The 23,113-nt window shown below is 37.3% G+C and overlaps 2 protein-coding genes across 2 annotated transcripts; one reads left to right on the top strand and one right to left on the bottom strand.

The window, feature by feature from the left end:
• The first annotated feature begins 688 nt into the window (after positions 1-688).
• On the top strand, positions 689-7,050 carry LOC114468122 (coenzyme Q-binding protein COQ10 homolog, mitochondrial). The gene is made up of 5 exons (XM_028454829.1): positions 689-915; positions 2,578-2,730; positions 3,350-3,542; positions 3,697-3,798; positions 6,463-7,050. The coding sequence occupies exons 1-5, from the start codon at positions 818-820 to the stop codon at positions 6,613-6,615; spliced, it is 699 nt and encodes a 232-aa protein (XP_028310630.1). The 5' UTR covers positions 689-817; the 3' UTR covers positions 6,616-7,050.
• mylk5 (myosin, light chain kinase 5) lies at positions 5,920-22,819 on the bottom strand. Its single transcript, XM_028454828.1, has 17 exons — positions 22,317-22,819; positions 20,915-21,031; positions 20,676-20,828; positions 20,396-20,554; positions 16,987-17,022; positions 15,119-15,246; positions 14,888-15,041; positions 13,549-13,860; positions 13,372-13,480; positions 11,966-12,169; positions 11,674-11,891; positions 11,475-11,598; positions 9,513-9,665; positions 9,310-9,442; positions 8,228-8,315; positions 7,977-8,120; positions 5,920-7,884 (listed from the first exon to the last, which is right to left on the bottom strand). Exons 1-17 carry the CDS (start codon positions 22,450-22,452, stop codon positions 7,682-7,684), a joined length of 2,571 nt encoding a protein of 856 aa, XP_028310629.1. The 5' UTR covers positions 22,453-22,819; the 3' UTR covers positions 5,920-7,681.
• Positions 22,820-23,113: the final 294 nt, after the last annotated feature.

Below are 23,113 nucleotides of genomic sequence, written 5' to 3'. Positions count from 1 at the left end.
TAGATGGATTTGACCATAACCAGGCTTTCTATGTGAAGTTTGCATGTTCTCGCATGTTCTCCTTGAGTCTGTGCATTTTCTCTGGTATGATGGTCACGTATGACAAACACATTTGATGTTTTATATTCTTAATATAATAATATAGGTTTGATGAACTAGTATTTTCATGTATACTTTGTACCTGGCTGTATGTTTTTTTTTTCCTGTCTTAGTGTGTCACATGTAAAATGTTAAAACTCATAAATAAAGTTAAAACAATAAAATAAAATAATATAATATATGTCTATAGCCATTTGATGAACTGGTGAACTGGTTCCCTATTGTATGGCTGATGACAGGTGGAATAAACTCAGTAGATCAGCCCTGTACAAGTCAAACAGGGATAGAGAGTTAATTAATTTTCTGTAAAAAAACCCAAAACAAAACAAAAAAAAACTTCAGCATTTAATAGACTTTACTTTTTCTTGGTTAAATTCTGCATCTCGACTGTTTTTTCGTGAAATTTTACACGATTTGCATGTTTACAGCCCATTTTGTCACAATAAACTGTTGTTTAAACATTTACTACTGCGTTTATTGGGAATTTCCCTACGTCATTGCCGGTAAAAAGTACAAGCACCGCCTCTTTTCCGCCTGTTGGCCATAGACAATCTGATTGGCCAGCGCGTTGCACCTTCGGTGACGTCACAGAGCTGAATGAACAGGTTGGAGCGGGTCTTCAATCAGAGAGACACAAACCACCACAGCCGGTGTTACGACCACACTACAGCGACTTTTTCAGAAAACTTCACTTATTTTTCTTTCTGAAGTGTAGAGAATGTCCCACAGGAAGAAGCTGCTGATGACGTTGCTGGAGATAAATGAAGGACGTTCAGCCTCAGCTGCTGCAGGACAATATCTGAGAGCCAAGCAGAGGTGAGTCCATTAAGGAAGCTGTAAAAACATTAAACATAGATGAAATTAAGCGATGCTGTATTAGCTCTAAGCTTGTTGGTGATGACGTCAGTCGTGGATCGTGACTTTAAATTAATTAAGTTACCTTTTTATGAGGAATTTCAGGTTTGTATTGCTTCTATGCTTTTTGAAGTCTGTAAATATAAGAGTAAAGTGTTTTTTTTGTTGTTTTTTTTTCAGTGGCTATCCGTACGGTTGCCGTATTAATATATCGACATTCTATTCGTACGCAGCGCCCCTCATTGGCCAGTTTAGGTCACGTGATAGGTCAGTTTATGTCGCGTGACTTAAACTAACCTAACCCTACTTATACTTCGGTAGCCGTACCAATAGCACTGGGGATTGTCTGTACGGCAGCTGTACAAATAGATACTTTAAAAAAAAAAAAAAAAGATATAGGCCCAGACCACCTCAGAGCCCCACAAACGGTGGACATTTTTAAGAAAAAACTTAAATATCACCTTTTTACTGAAACTTATTTTAACAGTTAATGCCTCTTTTAGTCCTGTCTTTTAATATAGGTTGTGTTTTATTTTTTTTTTTATTTTTTTATTTTTTTAATCCTGTAGCACTTTGAGATTTGGTATCAAATGTAAAGTGCAATATAAATAAAATGTATTATTATTATTAATAATGATGTAATGCCCCCCATTTCAACACTGTTTTAAATGCAAGTAAAAATTGGTGAAGCTTTTTTTCTTTTTTTTTTGGTCCTTCATAAGATTTAATGAATGTATTTGTATCTTATAAGGCAGCACATTAACCTTTAAACAAATGTAAATCATTTTGGACTCAAATATATCAATATTGGGTGTTTAAATATATGAAATAATATACAGACATACATGCATTGAATGACTTTTTATCATTTATTGTCTCAACTGAATGAACTATTGTTGTTATTTTTATTATCAATAATTTTCATTTTATTTCTTCATTTATTCCTTTCATGAAAATGCAAACCAACATAGATTACCCATGTACATGAAACAATATGTTTTCATGACTGGAAAAGAGCAGTAAGAAGAAATTAATTCTTTTATTTCTGCCCCTTAACTTAATCAATACATAATTGATGACCCCACTAACCTTCCCCCATCTATTTACATCATTTACACACACAATTACGATTCTCTGATAATTCAAAAATCACAAATCAAAATTTAAAAATCACCCTACAAGTCAACTTTCTAAAGCGTAGGGGCTGATTTTTTGTCTGCTATACATTTAAAAAAAAAAAAAAAGACAAATATTTTTACAAACCTTCAAATCATTGTCGTGAGCATTCCACAACCGGCAATCACATTAATAATAATTATTATAATTCATACAATTTGATAGGTAGTATCAATATTTGTGTAACCCTCACATAAAATAAGATAAAAATAGTCGAGCTCTGCAACAAAAAGCACTTTTTAGAATGTTATTCCGCTGCTTTAGAGATAGTCATTCTCATTATTTATACAAAGGATTTTTATTTACTTATTTTTTTTGGGAACCTTTGTAGCCAATCTGTAAAATATTTGCACTCTTGCAAATCTTGTGTATTTAAGAGATAAAAAAAAAAAAACACGCAGACCCAACCTCCTCTCTAATAACTCCTTCCTGTATGATTTCTCTCAGACTTTTGGGATCGTGCAACATTCTTTCAACAAGAAAATCCTCCCTCCAACTCTGTCCCGCCTCCCCACTCAGCACCCCCACACGCAGCTTCATCAACCTGGCAGCTTCCATCACCTCCAGAAGGATGGAGTACGCAGAGAGTCGGATAGTAAGGTCAGTAGAGGTGTGAAAAAAAATAGTGATAATGATATATCGCGTTTTTTTTGGGTGCCGATTTAAAATCGATTTTAAAAAAAAAAAAAACAAAACTTTTTTTTCCTGATATTTAATCAATATTTTTCTTATTGTATTTTTCACATTTTTGTGGATGTGTGTTTTCTACTGCTGGAGACATTGTCACTACTCAGCGGAGCAGCCTAACTACTGGGCATAATGACCAGCTCCTGTTCCTACATATAAACTTTGAAAATTGTGCCACTTCCGCACCTCCACTCCGGTAGATGGGGCTGTAGATATAATAATAATAATAATAATAATAAATATAAATAATAATAGGTTGTTTTGAAGTAAATAGTTTTTGTCCTCTGCATGATCAATATCTTCTGATGAACAGCAACTTGACTTTTCATCTCTACGTTAAATTTTGATATTAACTGGGTAGAACATTGCAATATATTGTGATATCGCGATATAGTGATTATATCGTATTGTGACCCAAGTATCATATTGCAACATCCTTGCCAATTGTCACCCCTAAAGGCCAGTATAACTACAGACGGAACACCTCAAACAGAAGGTACAAATCCTCATGTCTGTGTCCGTCACTGTTCAGCTACTCTCCAGAGCAGATGTACACATTGGTGGCCAGTGTGGACCAGTACCAGGACTTTGTACCATGGTGTAAGAAATCTCGGGTCATAAAGAAGCGAAATGGTGACGTTCAGGCTCAGCTCGAGATCGGATTTCCCCCCATTGTGGAGAGATACACCTCTGAGGTCACTGTTGTCCCAAACCACCAAGTCAGAGTAAGTCCTGGTAGATCCAAAAAACAGCCTCTGTGTTATCATCAGTATTTGATTCTGCTGCATTTTAATCTGTATGGTATCAGAAAGTGAAGTTTGTATCCTGTTAATTTTGGTTGAGTCTGTGATGAGTGATTGGTGATTTATTTCAACATAGGCCTTGTGCAGCGATGGAAATCTCTTCAGTCACCTTGAAACAATATGGCGGTTTACTCCTGAAACCAGTGGGATATCAACCTCCTGCAAAGTGGACTTATTTGTAAGTATATCCTACAACTTTTGTTATTTGACCTGAAAAGCGACTTTAATGAATCTAAATCATAGATATGGTGATGAGTCGTAGCACGGAACCAAACCCAATGACATGAATTGTTCATTGCCAAGCGAGGTTTAAATGTACACAGCTGAGCTTGTCCCTTTTTACTCCATCAGACCACATTCTAAGCCTGGGGTTCTCAACCTTAGGGTCACGTCTCCAGATGCCTTTAAAAAACTTAAGAATATTGAGCCAATTCTTTGCTTATTTTTACCATTTTTCTGCAACTACACCAAACTTGCCATATTTTAACCTATTTTCATAACTTTTTCCTGCCATATTTTTGCTCTTTTTAATGCTTATTTGCAAAACATTTTCCACTTTCAAGACATTTCTTGCATTTATTTAAACCATTTCCACCACTTTTCCCCACCTAATGTCACATATGTTGACCCATTACTGCCACTTTTATCCTCTTTTCACCATATTTCATGCTTATTTTTGCCAATTTAACCACATTCACAATTTGTAATGGTATTTTTTTGCCAGTTTAAACTAAGTGTTCCTACTTTATTCTGCCACTTTTAAGCCAAACCCTTTTTTTTTGCCACTTTTTCTGTCCATTTTTGCCCACTGGAATTTGCAAATTTCAACCAATTTCTGAGGTTTTTAAAATCCCTTTTCCACAATTTTTGGTCACTTTTAGCCCATTATGTTTCTGAATGAAACCAGAATTAACATCTTTAAGATGACTATTTACTCATGTATATTCATAGAACAATGGAGCATTATTTTGCTGGCTGCATGGATGTGCCCCAAAAAGCTCCCCCCCTTATTCTCCCTTATAGATGGCCACATGACTGTTCTTCAATGATCATGTCTGTGTTCAACCAGTTTTAGGTACAGTGGGGGTCCCCGGTCTCTGAAATTAGTTGAGAACCACTGTTCTATGCCATGCTTTGGCTTCATAGAGCAGGGGTTTATTGCCCTCTAGAGGCCAATAAAGTTATAGCATGTTGGAAATGTGTGTTTATTTGGCATTCATGCATTTAGATTACTCAAATAATTATTATAGATACATTTCTATTTACAATAGATGCAAACAGATGATACAAGCTGACATTCCTTTATCTGAATTATCTGTTTTACCTGCACTCCAAATCTTTTGAGTTGTGGACAAGTTTCTCTCCAGTATCTGATTGGCTACTTGAGGAGCGACTTATTATTACACTTTGGCCGTGTACTGATGTGAATGGATTACGTAAAGGGAGGAAGCGCTGAGTGAAATCTCATTACGTTATAAACTTAGCCTGGAGGTGCATGCTGGCACTCTTGTAGCCTTAAATAGGAGGTCAGAGCAGGAAGTATTGAATCTTAACCTTATTATGGGTTCAGGTTGCCTGAGGGTCAGTATGGAAGTGGCTGAATGCTGACTGTGGGAAAAATAGGACTTTTTGTCACTATTTAGTATAGATGTCATTCTCTACATAATATGCCATGACTTAAAACATGTAATAGTCTGGAAGCTCTCATGGCAAAGAGCAAATTAATAATTGTCAATTCTTATTTTGATCAAGATGTTCACCAGGGCTTTTTCTGGAATAGACGTCAGAAATACCAGCATTCATAAATATGGAAGTTGCATTAGGTTTATTTGAGACATTTGGTTATTAAATACTGTGATTGGTCATCAGCAAAAGGCATATGATTAAATCATTTTAAATATTTTAGTGTTTGAGGTTGTTTGGTATAATCAAGTTTTCATAATTATATCTTAAAAGATTGCAAAGTGTATTTTTTTTAGTGTATACTAATAATTTATCAAAAAGGTAACAGAAACCTAAAAAAATAAAACACATTAAAAATGTGCAGTAAAAATCCCTTTATTATTATTTTTATTATTAATAATAATAATAATAATAATAATAATAATAGTAATAATATTAATAATAATATATCACTGAACTATGTTTACTGTTCTTTCATTTCATTGTTTTGGGGAAAATTCAAAAATTTTGATTCAAAGAAGAGAGTGGAAGAAAATTTAATCAAGGTAATGATCTGACTGTTGGAAAACATTTTTGTGCAGCTACATGTGGAGCACACTGACCACCATCACCCAAATTTTTAAATGCAGTTTATTGAAAATATAGTTAATTTCTCAATCATTACCATGGAAACCAGCCCAACCTAGCTGCAGACTGAAATGTAGGTTTTGCTGACAACTTTCAAATATGTATTCATGACAACCAAGGCTGCTAAAAAAAGTTTCTCCACCGAATTACCACCACCTACTTTTAATAGTAAGAAGATACAGTATGTGAAAGTGTCCCCTTCAAAATAAATTCCGTTTTTTTTTTTTTTTTTTTTTACAGTTTCACCCACAAACGACTACTACTGTAGAACTGCCTAAGTGTAGAAATAAGTCAATCTCTAAATTTAGTACAGTGTATGCCACTATATACAGCACAGTAATTTCATTGCTAATAAATCGATTGAAAATCGTTGAATTATTAGAATGATCAATAGAGGATGTGTAAATGGTACAAATATACAAACAAACAGTTACATTTGAAGTTGAAAAAATGCACATGATATGAATGTTACTATGTTTGTTTTTTTAAAAAAGAGTGTTTTTCAGACTTGTTTCCTTTGTCTCCTCTGTAGGTTTCCTTTGAGTTTAAGTCCCTCCTACACTCTCAGCTGGCCAGCCTTTTTTTTGATGAAGTGGTCAAACAGTTGGTTAATGCTTTTGAGACGAGGGCCGCCGCACTTTATAGAAACCAGCAGGAGGCGCCACTGAGGGGGCGCTCAGCATAAAGTAAACCTGTTGACTGTTTACCTTATTTACCTTAAACTAGACAAACCATTGTCGTCTTTTTACACTGACTTAAATTTTTGAGCTGAAGTGTGTGGAAAGAAATCTTGAGCTATTTATTCACGAATGCCCTCTTAATTTATTAATTTTACAAATGTGCTTATTTATTATGAAAAGTTGTCCACCATTGAAAAAGCTTTGATTGTTTTAACATGTGAATGCTGCTCGTTGCTAAAATAAACCAAGTGTCCATTAAAGAATCTATTTTGATTACAACTGTTTTCATCTTTTCTCTGACACGTGGAGGTTAGTCAACGGAACGTTGTGGATTTTTTTTCCAGTTCTGTTGCAGTTTTCTTTACAATTTAAAAACACACGTATTAAACTTTATTTGAAATCTCTATAATCTACTGTTCCTGGGTGTACTGTGTGAAACACCTCTAATGGACACCAATCATTACATTTGATAATAAAGCATTCATTTTTCATTGTTTTGTGTTTTTTTTTTTTTCAATGAGAGCTATAGGGTCTGTACTGCACTATAAAAAGCAGCAATGGGGGTGGTCCGCAGACCCACACATACTGTCAACAAAGCAGTGGAATGTTGCTGCTGGGTAATAAAGGTAACAGCTTCTGATGTTATGGCTGAGATTGTGGAACAGTATAGAGTTTGAATGCCCTAAATGCCAAAGTAAATTGCGGGTATTTTCATATAAAGGATAAATACTTGTAATAATGCACATAATATTTTACAAAGATCCCGATGGACTTCACAAAGGGCACTCATTGGAGAGTTTCACATCCCCTTCAAGGCCTAACTCACCCTGCTTAGTATGTTGGCATTAAAAGCCAAGGAATTGAGGAAATTGTGTTTTTGGAGGCCTTTGTAGAAAATGTCAACCTCTTTTCATCCATTTCTGTAACAATGTCCATCCTACCTGCAACAACCCATAGAAAACTGTTGTAAAGTAAGTGTTATGCAAACTATTTCAGCCCTTCCTGTTCAAATGTCAAAAAGTTGATTTAAAATCTTGTTTAAGGCACTCAAAAATGAATTAGCATAAAACTCTATTGAACTAATAGTGTGGCAGAACAGAAGGCCTCCCCGTGCTCATTGGTGGCTCTACAGGTATAAACATTAGTGTCCTCTTTGCTGACTTTGGTTAGAACAAGAGTACACCGCCCATCCTCTTCATAGTTTATCTGCACTGTCGGTGACTCCTCCACAGGCTGCTCACCGCACAACCATACTACCTCAGGGTCAGGGTAACCTGTCAAAAATAATACATATCAAAGCAGCTTTTTGAGGTAATAACATGTCAAACTTGTGTAAAAGATTATAGATAAAGAAGCATGTTTTTACCTGTGAGGTGACAGGAAAGATGGACGTTAGACCCTGGAGCTTCAGTCTGGTCTTTCAACTTCTCGGTGAACATGGGTGGTCCCTGCATTCTGTGCTCTAAAGTCTGAAGGACGTGCTCGTTCTCTGGACTCAAGGGTGGTGGCACAAATAGAAGTATTGCAAAAATAAATAGAATTGTAAATAAAAAAGTTCAAGAGAATCTTCATTGCAACTCTCAGATTGTTTTTAAAATCTCAGAAAGTGTGTGTCACCTTCTCTGGGACTTGTAGGGGAGCAACAGCTATCACCTTTGGATAGCAGAGCCATTCTCTTCAGGGCTAACAAGGCTTTACCTGCTTTCTGTGAAGGCAAGGCAAGGCAAATTTATTTGTATAGCGCATTTCATACTCAAGGCAACTCAATGTGCTTTACATGATAAAACATTCAATTGTTTAAAATCAATAATAACATTTAAAATCATCAGTAAAATCAATTAAAATCATCAGTAAAATCATCATGACATCAACAACATGACTAAAAATCTCTCTCTCAATCATATGCAGTAGAGAAAAAAAGTGCCTTTAACTTTGATTTAAAAATGTTCACATTGGATGCTGACTTCAGCTCCGCTGGCAGTTTGTTCCACTTCTTTGCAGCATAACAACTAAAAGCAGCATCACCATGTTTACTGTGAGCTCTGGGCTCCACTATCTGACCTGTGTCCATAGATCTGAGAGACCTGCTGGGGTCATACCTGACTAACATGTCACTGATGTATTCTGGACCAAACCCATTCACAGATTTATACACCAGCAGCAGAACTTTAAAGTCTATTCTGAGGCTGACTGGGAGCCAGTGTAAAGACTTTAAAACTGGAGTAATGTGCTCTGACCTCTTTGTTCTGGTTAAGACCCGAGCTGCAGCGTTCTGAACCAGCTGTAGCTGTTTGATGCTCTTTTGGGGGATTCCTGTCAGAAGACCATTACAATAGTCCAGTCTGCTGGAGATAAAAGCATGGACCAGTTTCTCCTGATCTTTCTGAGTCATTAAACCTTTCACTCTGGAGATGTTCTTTAGGTGGTAGAAGATGTTTTTGTGATAGATTTGATCTGACTGATGAATGTAAGATCTGAGTCAATTCAAACACCAAGGTTTTTGACTTGGTCTTTAGCTTTTAAAGATCAAGACTCAAGATAATTGCTGACAGCAGTCCTCTTTTAATGAAGGAAGAATTCATTTCAGAAAAACAAGACAAAACATAAAACCAATACCAAGACTTGTTGCCCGAGGCAACTCTCTTTCTAAACGGCTCTGGGTTGCCTAATGCCAACACTAGAAATCTATCTGACATTACCTTCCACTTCTGCTTGGCTAGAAACCTCTTCATCTTTTCTTTAGACAGACTCTTTGATGTGGTTGCCAGATCTCCAGAGTCAAATGTCGCCATCCAGGGGTGTGCAAGGGCCTCTTTACAGGACATCCTCCTCCTAATGGCACAGACAACTATTGGTGGCTGTGCAAGGAAGTCATTTATACATTGAGTGTGCAGATAATCACCGAGTATCTTTTTTGAGCAAAGAACTGATGAAGTTTTTGGCCTCCTCTGTGATTTCATCAAAGCTGTCCTCATCAAACTCCCACTGAGCAGCTGTGACCAAGGCCAAGGTCTCAACATCACTGTTCCCCTGGAACGGAGACTCACCACTTAGCCTGACAGAAAAAGACACGAGGAAGAAGAAGTCAGTGTTTATAATGTGCACATCTATGGATACTACAGTATTAGCCTTGAAAGTCAGTGAGATAGGAGGTGATGAATACGGTGTAATATTTCAACCTTCAAAAAGAAGTTTACCAATATTTAGATTTTTACTATTTGATTACTTCAAATATCTCAAAACCAAAGTATATACTAGTTGCACGTCTACACTAGACACTGGAAAAAAGTTTCTCTAACCTTATGGAATTGATGTGGCTTTTTTTTTTTTTTTTTTTTTTTTTTTTTTTTAAACCCCTAATTGTGTTTACTGTGAAGTTGGCCTTAAATTTAAATTCAAATGGTGACAAAAAGTCTTAAAAAGTGTTGAATTTAGTTTGACTGAAGCTGTAGGAACCCAAAAATAAATCTATATATTTCCCTGTGCAACATGCATTTCACAACATAAAGTTTTTTTATTTAGTTTCTTTATTTTTGGCCACCTTTCCGCGACGCACCCAGTACAGGTCCGCGACCCACTTTTGGGTCATGACCCACCAGTTGAGAATCCCTGCTTTAAGTAATCTTGGATGGATGGATGGATAAGATTTTAATTTTTCTTTTTCATTTAATGATCAGCAGGTGGCACTTTCGAGTGTTCTCTGTTGCTTCTCTTATTTATTAAATGTATTTATTTTAGCAGAGCTGGATCCAAATAGGTTACTTAGTAAACATTTTTTTTTTGTTGTTGTTGGTTGGTTTGTTTTAACCTTTACAGTTTCTGACAACCACCTTTCTCAGCAGTTGTAATGTTGTTGTTCAAAAACAATAATGATAAACCAAACACATATTTTACTCATTTACTAAATTTCACAAGTGATATTTATTACCACGTCTATTTATTTCAATTTGTGAAATATTTTTTTCTTGTATGTTCAGAACAACTTCATTTGTAATTGAGAATCATCTGCCTTCCAGTAGAGGCACTGTTGATTATATGGTTGATGATTGTTGTCGAGTAGCCAATGGTCCAAACTGTGGTCCTCGTGTGTCTTAAATTAAATTTTTAGATGTAATATATCATTTAAAGTGTGTACTAGAGCCCAGCCAATTAATCATCCCGTTGTTAAGCTATCACTGATTAATCAACATCGCTCAATGGCTTGGCCAAATAATCGATCAAGCTATAATATTTAACTGATGTATTCACTTTTTTTAGCGCACAGAGATTCTGTGACTCTTTCTGCATTATAAATTGCCACTTTAGAATTGGCAGTACTGATTACAAAACACTGGAAGAAGTGCATTAGTTCATGGTTAACAGTTACATTTTTGACGTCTTTAATTTATTCATATTTACTGGTTATGATTTGAGTAACTTTATTTTTCAATATCCTTGTTTTACTTTAGTAGTGTTATGCTTCTTCATCTTCAATCATATTTTGGGTAATTTAAGAATTTGTCTTTATGTACAGTTTATATCCTACATATCGGTTATCTGCCGATATTATCGGCAGATACATTATCGATATCAGCATCAGCCCTAATATTTCATATCGGTCGTACTCTATTTTGATAATCTACAGTTGACTGGTGAGCAGAGATGCATTAAATAGGCTCCAACTCTATCCAAACCATTGATTCCTGGATTATCATTTACTCAGACATCTCATTTTTTTCTTACTTAAGTTGTTGGCTTGATAACTTTTCAATACTGCATGTTTTTAATTGTGGATACAAGTGCTTTCCTTTGAGTTATATTGGTGCATTGAGTGAGCCTTATCAATGGAATCAATACTATTGAACCGCTACAAGATGTAACTCACAATATGTAGCAGATCACTCCAATGCTCCACATGTCAGTAGAAAGACAGACCGGATCGAAGTTGATCACTTCAGGGGCCACAAACTCTGGCGTGCCCTGCATCACTTTCAGAGGTGTGATTCCATCTGATTCAACAGATATCACAGTATCATCAGTCAAAGTGAGCACAATGAGAGAACATTTAGGTTAGATCTACCCACCGAGCTTGCACGCTAATCCAAAGTCAATGATCTTTATGGAGGTGCCTGTGGAGTCGACACACACGATGTTTTCAGGTTTGAGATCCAGATGAACAATGCTCTGCTCATGCATGTATCCGACCCCCTCCAGGATCTGCTGCATGTAGCGCACACTGGCCGGCTCCGTGTGCTCGAAATTGTCATCGACGATACGTTCAAAGAGTTCTCCACCTGCAATGCTGAACACACACATGCTATAGTGACGAACACAGAGTTTTCACGACTGATGTTGAGTGTTCAGTGGTATACGTACAACTCCATGACCATGACCATCTCAGGCTTGTGATCGTACGCAGCCAGACACTGAACCAGTTTGGGGTGGTGGAGGTAGTTCATCAGATCGATCTCTTTACGAGCTGCCTCCCTCTCCTTGGAGCGACGGCCTTTGTAGAACTTCCCAGCACACACACGCCCTGTCTCTTTGTGTGTCAGCTTGAACACTAAGCCGAACTTTCCCCTGAGAAAGCAATATTTTTTTTAAAAAATTAGGAGTTAAAACTGAAACAATAATAATGTTTTTTGTCTGACAGATAACTCATAAACGGAACTTAATTATTCAACTGCAGCCATTGACGTAATCAAACAGAGCATGTGTATGGATATTTTTTTTGCACACACGCGTGTGTAACTTCCTGTGTGTGCACAAATAGACAAATAATAACAGCTAAACACAAGGCGTATCTTTCAACATCACTGAACAAACAAGTACTGAACAAACAGAACGTTCTGAATAAACGCTGTACACTTGTAAGTAACAGAGAACTTTAACTACTGGTTGTTGTTCCATAAATACCAAATAAATTAAATAAGAAAAAACACTACTGCTAATTGGCAAATTAATAATAATAATAATAGTAATCAATTGTGAATGTTATTGATTAGCCAATTTCCAACTGCTACCTGTTCTTCCCAATTTCCTGTGAGGTTGTTTTCAAAGTCATCTATAGTTAGCGCCGTCAGGAATAAGGTAAATACTGTATGGCAAACATTCTTTTAAATTCAATGAGAAATTCACAGATCAATACTACAAAAAAATATTAATATTAATAATAATATAATCAATAATATCTAAGATTATAACTGATAACAATTTTTTTTAATTAAAAACAATAAAATTACCTTTTAAAATTTTTAACAATAGTAAGAAAATAAAACAGCATTGAAAGCAGAAAGGCCAGGTGATCAGATGATAAAAATGAATTTATCACCATTATTGACCAATTGTAAAAGAGTAAAACTTTGGCTCTTAAGATATGTCAGTGGTTCAGAACTGGGAATATTTCAAATACATGTTTTCCTAAACAATGATTACATTTAATGGACTTCATGTAATGTACAGTTTATTTCCCAACTTTGGGGATTAAAGCAACCTGACCTTTTTAACGTGTGCGTTGTTCATTAGTGAGATATTACAACTTTTACATACATGGAACTAGAAAATAAGTGGCACATTTAAAGCAGTTTACATGTTGACAATTTAGCAGTGTGCTAAATTACTGAAACGGCTGATAGATGCCTATAAATCCTATGGCATGTTCTAACTGTATCACACACAGGCATAGGCAAACAAAATTATGCTTCATGAAGTAGAGCCTGAATAATTATGTGTAGCATATACTGTAAGTTAAAACAAAATATCCTGACTGTGCAGATACTTACGTTCCCAGTTTTTCCTGCAGATGGTAGTGATCTGTGACTTTGTGACAGGAGTCTATGGTGACACTATCATACGTCAGGGCAACCTCCTCTTCTCTCTTTTTTTCTTGTCCTACATATACAAACGCAATTAAAGGTTTAACATATTTGTCTGTATGTGTTGTTAATATCTAATCTTACCTTTCGGCTCCATTTTAACCACTGGTGATTCCGGGCTTGGCCCACTTTTTCCCACTTTGTTATAGGCCTTCACCCTGAAACAATATTCCTGTCCAAGACGCAGACCAGAGGATACTTTATACGATGTGCTTTTACATTGAGCTGTGAGCTCTTTCCATTCCCCAGGTTCAGGACCTTTTTGGTTCTTTACTTCTAAAATATAACCAAGGATTGCACTGCCACCATCAAAACAAGGACCGGACCAGGACAGCACCAGGCTGGAAGGAGAAACCTCGGAGATCACAGGACTGGAGGAAGGAGGCTCCGGCCTCTCTGTTGGGAGGACATTTTTTTTATTTAAAGGAAATGCTCACTTTGGCTGCGTCCGAATAGTCCCTCCTATCTCTTTTTTTTTTCAGCCACTTCTCCTTAACCCTGTGGATGATGTCACAGGGTTAAGGAATGGTGTTAGTAGATTTCCTAAAGGAGTTAGGAAAAGGCCATCATGTTTGTTTTGACAATCAGACGCACTTCCACTCGGTGACGTAAAAATCTGATGGCGGCGAAGATTAGTGACGTCTGCCGTGGTGAAAAAACTACAAATTTCCAAAAATTCCAAAAGCACATTTTTATAACACTTTCAGGTGATATAAACTGAAAAATGACACGGTTATAATGTAAATCAAAGGAAAAGAATGTGACATTGAGAATGGTTGCTCACACACACCTTCCACTCAGAAATAGGAATTATGTTGAATAAAACTGTCTCTGATCCCTTTTTCTTGAATGACCGGGTTATAATCTGATAATATGACTAATGGCTTGCATATCATAAAATATGGGTTTTAGATTATTTAAAGTTGTTCAAGGCATATTATTGCATTAGTAACTTAAATGATATGCGTCCCTTTTCAGTCTTCGTGAGTTTCCGCGAAGGCTTGGATGAGCGGGTCCCTTTAAATGTTGTCGCCGCAAGGCATTGTGGGGCAGCATTATCTTGTCTGTTTTGGTAAAGGATGCATCAGTGTTTTCTAGATGATTTTAAATGTTTTTTGCTGCCGATTTTAATATTCTTGTTGATTTTAAGCTGTTGAATGTTTTCTGTTGCACATTTTGATCATGTTAGGCACACTGTGTATGAAATGCGCTATAGAAATAAAATAGGGCTAAAGGTGGTTATAAAGGAAGCATTAAGCCTCTTTTCTTTATAGCTTAAAGTTATCTTGAATGCTGCTTATCATGACCGTTACTTAAACACTTCCGGGGTTTAAGGAGAAGTGGATAGGAAAGGAGATATATAGGAGGGACTATTTGGACGCAGCTCTTGTCCTGAGCATCAGACCGTAAACCGTGGCCTTACCTACTACAGAAAGGGTGATTGTATGTTGAGCTGAGCTCTTTCGATCCTTCACTACAACAGTGTAACGCCCAGTGTGTTGTGGTTGTGCATCTGCTATCACCAGTGAACTGCTGCGATCAGTACTCTCTGTCCACAGGTCTGCACCTTCCACAACCTGTGGGTGAAAAGAAACAAGCTTGTCAAATCAAAAGGATGAATACAGTAAAGTATTTAGCTATCAGTTATTCACACCTGCGCTTTGTTTCTAACCCAGCAGGACACTACTGGCGGGGTGCAGCTGAAACAACAGGTTAACCTGGCAATTTGTCCGACCTCCACCTCCACGAGCTCAGGTGGGTTTTCAAATTGTAGCACAGGACCTGTAAAAGAGAAGTACTTAACCCTAAACTTTCTCAATCATCACCTAGAGCAGTGTTTCACAACTTTTTCTGTCTCATGTACCCCGAGGCCTCTCTTCAGATTAGGAGAACCTCTTCGTCACTCCGATTTAGTAACCTTTCTTGTTTTACTTACATGTTGTTAAAATGTTGGCCTGTGAAAACTCCTACGGCTTGAAACTGTCAACAAGTATACGTTCAATGCACACTGAATATCAATTTTGTGCATTACAATTATTGTGTATCAGAGAATATCCATCCATCCATTTTCATACCCGCTTATCAGGGTCGCGGGGGTCTGCCGGTGCCAATCTCCGGCTCTCATAGGGCGCTGGGCGGGGGTACACCCTGGACAGGGCGCCAGTCCATCACAGGGCAACACAGACACAGACAACCATTCACTCTCTCATTCACTCCTATGGGCAATTTAGAGACTCCAATCAACCTTACAGTCATGTTTTTGGATTGTGGGAGGAAGACGGAGTACCCGGAGGAAACCCACGCAGCACGGGGAGAACATGCAAACTCCACACAGAAAGGACCCAAGTGTCCACCCCAGGGCTTGAACCCAGGACCTTCTTGCTGTGAGGCGGACGTGCAAACCACTAAGCCACCGTGCGTCCTATCAGAGAATATATTTAGCTCAATTTTTAGTAATGTGCATAACATGTTAGTAACAATGTAGTAGGATATTAAGGCCACAATATTGTTTATTCCATTAATGCCGTTTATTGTAAACGGGTGGAAAATATATCATATGAGCATGTACAGTGTTTGAAATAGGCTTAAAAATGACTCAGCGTGTTGGAAATAGATTCATCAATGTTTCCAAAGTACCCCCTGCAATGTGCTCAACTACCCCTAGGGGTACACGTACCCCTGGTTGGGAACCACTGACCTAGAGTGTCACATTGGCTGGAAATTTGACCAGAATAAGGATTGTGAGCTGATGTAACACTGTGAGACCCTTGTTATTATGTCTACAGCTGAGTGTCCTAAGTAGCAACAGAATGCAAAACAGACTTTACTCCACACTAGTATAACCAGTCCTTGTGTAATCAAGTTTGTTTTTGGTTAAAAATAATGTTCATTGGGCATAGTTTCAAAGGAAGTGTATAGAAATCACAAATTTACAGCTTTTGTTCATTCGTTCATTCATCGTCCGACCCAATCATTCCAGTTAGTGCTTATCTTATGGGTGGGGAACGAATTATATCTATTATTCTATTTCTGTATTAGACATTAACTTGGTTTAGTAGTGAGCTTCAAATACTATGAAGGCATTTCACCATCTGTTATTTTGACCGAATAATAATTCGGCCTCACTTACAGTATGTGTTGGCTTTAAAATTAATCCATCTAATCATGAGTAAACCATTATGGGACCATAAACCATTAAATAAACTAGATTAGATATTTTGTACACCCTTAACGCACAGTAACTAAATTTTATGTAAGATTTTCCTGCTGTTGTTGCTCAGGCTTTCCTCTGTTAAGAGGAACAATGACTTAGCATACTATTACAGAGAGAATAAAGGCTCAAAGGCGGGTGCAGCTTGAGGGCAAAGCCCAACAGCTCAAACCAGATCGTCATGGTTTGATTATGATTAAACAGGTAAATCTACGATAACAGTAAACACACAGAAGTGAAAGAATATTGACAAACAGATTCATTTTGTTTTGCCGATTTACAGCACGTTTAAAAAGAAAGTGTATTCTCACCCGATCCTGTGTTGATCCTCTTCTTTGGAATGATCTCTGCAGAGGCAGGAGCACAAATGTATGTGTTTAGAGGAGGAGAAGGTTAGAGGTGTGGCTCTGGTTGGACTATAGGCAATGCGTTTAAACACCATGGGAGCATCATTGTACACTGAGTTATGATCCACGGCCCTACATGGTGTTCATTTGGGGCTGATAACGTTGGATGGGTGTGTCAAATGGTTGCAGTTTTGTGGGATTGGTATAAATGTTGCCCAGCAGCCAATCATATGATGACTGGAAGTGGGTTTCCGATTGTAGATAAACATGGATTTCCTGAAAACAAAACAATGGTCAAGGGGCCAATAGCGTCAGGCCAACACAAGGCAAACCATGATGAGGGGCGGATTTGAGCTGTTTTCATTTTCTTCTTTAAAAAAAAAAACAAAAAAAAGACATGAATAATAACCAAAAACAATTATGCTATTAGACATCAGTAAAGCCAATGCTAGACCCCATTTATACTACAATTATTATAGCAGAGAATAACTCAAGTTAAACTCTTAAATTCCAAGTAGATGCTTAAAGTTTTGTGGATTAAGATTCTTTTTTTTATTTTTATTTTTAATTGGAGTTTAAGATTATAATTTCAAAATAAAACTGAATATTTTGTATCTCTTCTATGTTTTTTTTATGTTGTTGACACTGTAGATAAGCTACGTAAACAACTTAATTTAATGCTGCTTAGATACCGTAACAACAACTAAAACACTGTACAATATTAATCATTTTAATATCACCCCTTTGACCATTACTACTGGTTAAGGGGGGTGCTTGTTGCTAGGCGCCTGCTTTATTGCTTTCGCATTGATTCAAAGTTTAGGATTAATATGCAGCATTTTTCCACCACAAATGCATTTCCCGAAATATAAATATATGGGTAATAGTTGAGAGTATTGAGAAGTCCAATAGCAGACTTTAGACTTTGTCAACATCTCTCGAATTCCTCTACTTTTTTTTTTTTTCTTTCACAATTTGTCTATTAAATTTTTCATTGATAGGACAAATAACAACAAACAACAAGAATTCACAAGAACCCTCCCTCCCTCCCGCCCTCAGCAATACAAGATTATCGGCAATGAAAGAAAAACAATTATAATAATAATGAAATAAAATCACATATAATGATAATAAAATAAAATAACATAAAAAAGCAAGTGATCATAGACAAGAAGTAATATACAGAGAATCCATTTAAGAAAAATACAGATAAAAACTTAACTAGAGGTAAAATAGCAAATCACAGGCGTTCTTGTTACGATGATGGTGGTGGCACCAATCCTTGTCTAGTCGCAGACAATTGTACGTTTAGGTCATCCATAAAGTGTAAGAAAGGAGTCCACATCTCATGAAATTCCTCAGCTTTGCCTCTGACTATGTAAGTACATCTTTCTAATCCACTGACTGCAATTAGGTCCTTCAATATCCTCCCATTTTAAAGCAATCACACGTTTGGCTAGTGCAACACACAGAAATGGATAAATTCCTCAACTTTTTGACTGTCTTCAATTGCAACAGTTTTCAGTACTCTCTGTTTTCTTGCTTCCCAAATTATTCTAGCCATTGACAGATTTTTGATACAGAGACAATCCATGTTAAACACTGATGTTTTTGTTGCGTTAGGAAAATGCAATACAAATGAAGCAGCAGAAAGAACACACTATTGCATATGATATGAGCTTTGGTGAACTCTGTAGTATTTTTTATTATTTATATTTCCTTGTAATTTCTTTGGCCAGATGGTCAACATGTTTTTACAAGAGTCACAGTTAACTGGTAACACTGGTGACTTCACAGACATATGAACTATGGGTGACATTCCTTTTCTAATCTATAGGTTTTAATATAATGTCAGTTAATTCCTTTGCAGTTGCAAACTCATCTGGGAAGGGTTTCCACAAGGACCAAAACTGGTCCAACCAAGCATCTGTTGATATTTTGAAGCATTGACATTTAAATTAAAAAAAAATAAAACGTATTTATCTATTTATTAAGCTGAAAGTGTTTTATGCGCAGCGTTTGCCAAGTCAGAGACACATTTTTTCCAAGAAGGCTGAACCCAACTTTTGAAAAGCAACCCCCACACATTCCCTTTAATTGATGCAGTCAGACCATTGTTCTCCTAGCAACCTTTTAACCTATCCTCATCCATCAGGTGAGATGTAAGATAGTCCCTCCAGGGAACACATCTCCCCTGCTCTGTAGTCCAGAGAAGTATGCTTTACACCACAGCATCTAAAACTTTGCATTGCCCATGGCTTGGAAGCAGTAGCTCCATGGAAACCTATTCATGAAGCTCTCAATGCACTAGTCTTCAGCTAATCTGAAGGTCATGTGAAGTTTAGAGGTCTGTTGCAATTGATTGTTCAGAAGGTTGTTGAACTCTGCCTACAGTGTGCCGCAGCATTCACTGACCCAGTTATGTCGTTTAACGTGGCCCACCACCACTTTGAACCTAAAGCTGCTGTCGTTCCTAATCGCTTCCACTTTGTCAAATACCACTGACAGATGGCAGTGAAATATTTTGTTATGAGGAAATTTCATGACTAGACTTGTTGCACAGGTGCCCTCCCGTCGCGGCACTTCACTGGAATTCACCGAGCCCTGAGGAGGAACCCCTAATTTCATGAATCTTGGTTCAAGTCGTCTGCACCTATTTCCATGGAAGTGACGGGAACACCTGCATTCAGTTATGTGGATGACTTCTGGCATTTTAGTGTACAACTATAAAATTACATCACGGCTATTGGATTTGAGTCAATAATATAACTTCAACAAATGCAGGTGACCTGGAACAAAACCTTAACACTGCAAAATATCTGTCAACGCTTCCAGCATAAGATATGGTATTTAATACTAAGGAAGGATCCACACATACACCTCTAATTCTAATTGTGAAGATTATCCAGCTTCTGTCGAGGAATTATAATACAGAATTATTGGTAAATGCGGACAAAGCTGAAAATGATGTAATTATTAATCATATCAATTCATGATTTAATCCGAGTTGGATTTGTCGCTGGTGGGCGGTGTTTTGCTTCAAATGCACATATGAAGCGAATGGATACATTTTGCGGAACGTTTCGTGCGGCAAACACGTCCGGTGCCGCAGTAGACGCATTCGGTGTGAACGCAGCATTAAAAGTAATGCAGACCTTACTGTCTTTCAGTTGAATAGCTCATTATTTATTTTGCTTTGGGTGGATTTGTTTTTTTTTTATATCAGATTCGCGTTCAAGCTTGTGGGGGAGTGGCCTCGGACGGAGCCCCGGGAGGGGGTGGAGCTTAGAGAAGGTCTTGCTAGCTCAAATCACCCTAGCTCCAGCTATCTTACGTTTATTTATTTATTTATTTTTTAAAGTTTAAACTCTACCTCTTGGAGATGAGATTGGGCTTTGCTTCTCAGAGGTGCACCCTTTGAAGAGCCCGTCCGTGGTGGTGTGTGGCGACTTTCCATTTGCTGTGATGTCTTTAGATGGAGAAGTGGGACTCGCTGCATCATCATTCTTCACACCACAGAGGCTCTCATAGTCTGAAAAAAGAGGAACAGATCAAAACTATAACTCATAAACATAACACCCTCGTGTTATGCTACGGAAATATGTCATTGTTTACGCCGTTGTTCTTTTTGTACATCTCAGTGTGTTTGTTACCGTTAACAAATACTGCAGCACTGCAGGAGGTCTTTCCTGCACTGCTCTCTGCTATGCAGGTGTAAGCCCCAGCGTCTTCTGGCAAGCATTCCTTCACCACAAAGCTCACGTCACTTCCATTGAAGGAAGGTTTGCCAAAACGAGCCACTTGACCTACAGTATATGAGAAAATAAAATGCAATGCTTTGAAACAATAAAACATGTTTCGTAAGTTGAGAAGGCTTTCTGGAAGAACGCACCATTGTGGAGCCATGACACTTTGACTGGATGACTTCCAGAAAGAACTCCTTGAAGTGTGATGTCACATCCTTCATTTACTGTACAGTCTTTCAGCGGCTTTATGAAGACAGGAGACCCTGGGTGGTGACAAGATGGTAGAGAAAGATTTTCTGGACTTTGATGACAGTTGTTGATCAGTTTATCAAAAGTGTAAAAGTGTCCTTTGAAACGTACATTTCACTAAGATTTATCTTTAGTCTGCTATCCATAAATCTAGCATTTTGTCCAGATTGTTAACATCCCCTGAAACATTTGTCACTGTTTTCTACTGCTGTGCTTCTACATAAAAGGTTATAGCTAAACACTGAAGAGTGTCAGTAAATAATGAATGTGGGATAACTTTCTTGTCACGTGCCTGAAAATCTCACATCAATGTTTTTGTTCTTGTTTTGACTTTTTTTTTTTTGTGCCAATACAATTCAACACTGAATTAAAAAATATTTTTTCAACATCTGCTCTGATTTACAAGACAAACAAACAAACATACATAATAAAGAAAAATAAATAAATATAACATATTTTAGAAGCCGTTGTTACAATAGTATGAAAAATCCTCAATAAAGCTTGAACTAGTTAGGGCTTAACAAAATAATATTTTATGGTCAACCTTTAGTCACTGTTTACAACGCTCAGGTTTGACTAACAACAAGCACTAAAGAGGGATCTTCACACGATGAATGAAGTCGTATAATTGCTTCAACAGCTATTTGGCAACAGTCACAGACTTTATTAGCAAGTCTGTGGTTTTATTTATCAGATTTTTATTTTTTATTCGGATTTCTGTGGAAGCAGAACTTAGTGAAAACCCTGCATGCAGGACAAGTTACGTGTCTTATATAAAGCAATATCATACAGAACCAAACGTTAGGGAACATGTAAATAAAACGTATTCTTTATGAGCAAGCGTGTGTCGTAGGCTTTAAATTTAGTGCAATATTGCTCATGAATGAAAACATTGAGGTGAATGGAAAAATGATGATCTCACATTAAAAGTTAAAGGCCCTGCTGACAGTAAACATCTAACTTGACATTTAATATAATATACACAAACAACACCGAAAATGTGTCAAACCATGTAGGGTACAAATGCATGATCTCTGACAATTAAACTGCTTTATTATAATTGTCAGCTTTTGAATTCTATTACTTGTTTCTACATCAAAGGTAAATAAATACGCTTCCAGCTCTTACTTTACTAACCTGACTTTTCAGCCATCGTGTCCTGACTTGTCTGTTTAAACAAACAATATTAAAAACTCTCTCTTTTTTTTTTTTTTTTTAAACCTGCTGGTGTTCCTTCTATTTAAAAACAACAGTCATTAAACGTTTATTGTTGCACCTTTCCATGCATGCACAACTTACCTGTATCTGTACATTTGGCTGAGCTCTTAATGCCAGTGCTTTTTGTTTCCTTCCCGTGTGCAGATGATGCCTGGGGTGGTTTGATGTACATCATGAAGGTTGACACATAGCGCTGTTTGTTGCCATCAGCACTCATGTTGACAAAAAGGACACTCCAATCCTCAGAACAGAAACAATAAGATGAAGCGATACTTCCCAGTCTGGTTGTCACTTCTTCTTCAGCTCATTCTACTACAAACCAAGCCTCAGTCTCTCAGTGCAGCTCTGCCCTCATTCCACACACGATTCTGTAAATATCCAAACCTTTTTTCTCTCTCCCTCCCCTGATTAACACTAACTCCACCCATACATGACAAATCTTGCATTTCAACCTGAGCACCCAGATTCTTATCTCTGCCAAATGAATGTAATGTCACAACTGTTTTTATTGACGTGGCTAATATTCCCCTTTTTACTCAAACAAACAAACAAACAGAAATGACAGAGTGAAGAAGTGAAGGCAGGGGCCTTATCTCCCCTCGCAGCCAAAGGTCACATTGTAGCTGTTTGTTAAATACGCTATTGTTCATCGATCCGTCTGTTTGCCTCCTCACTTATCAGAGCTACTGACTGAACTTTGTACCTGTGACATCACTAAGGCAAGGTTCACTAAGCGCCTGCAGGCCTTGATTGTGAGCAAAACACTGGTAAATCACACAAGGTGGCCTATTCAAGGGTAACAACATCACTTAAGCAAGCCCACTTGCTACTATGGTAACCTCTCTGTGGGGACCCGCTGTTGTTTATGAGACACTAGG

This window comes from Gouania willdenowi, chromosome 8 (genome assembly GCF_900634775.1).
Source record: "Gouania willdenowi chromosome 8, fGouWil2.1, whole genome shotgun sequence".
Taxonomy (NCBI): Eukaryota; Metazoa; Chordata; class Actinopteri; order Blenniiformes; family Gobiesocidae; genus Gouania; species Gouania willdenowi.
Note: the sequence above shows the minus strand (reverse complement) of the source record. Positions and strands in the feature narration are given on the sequence as shown.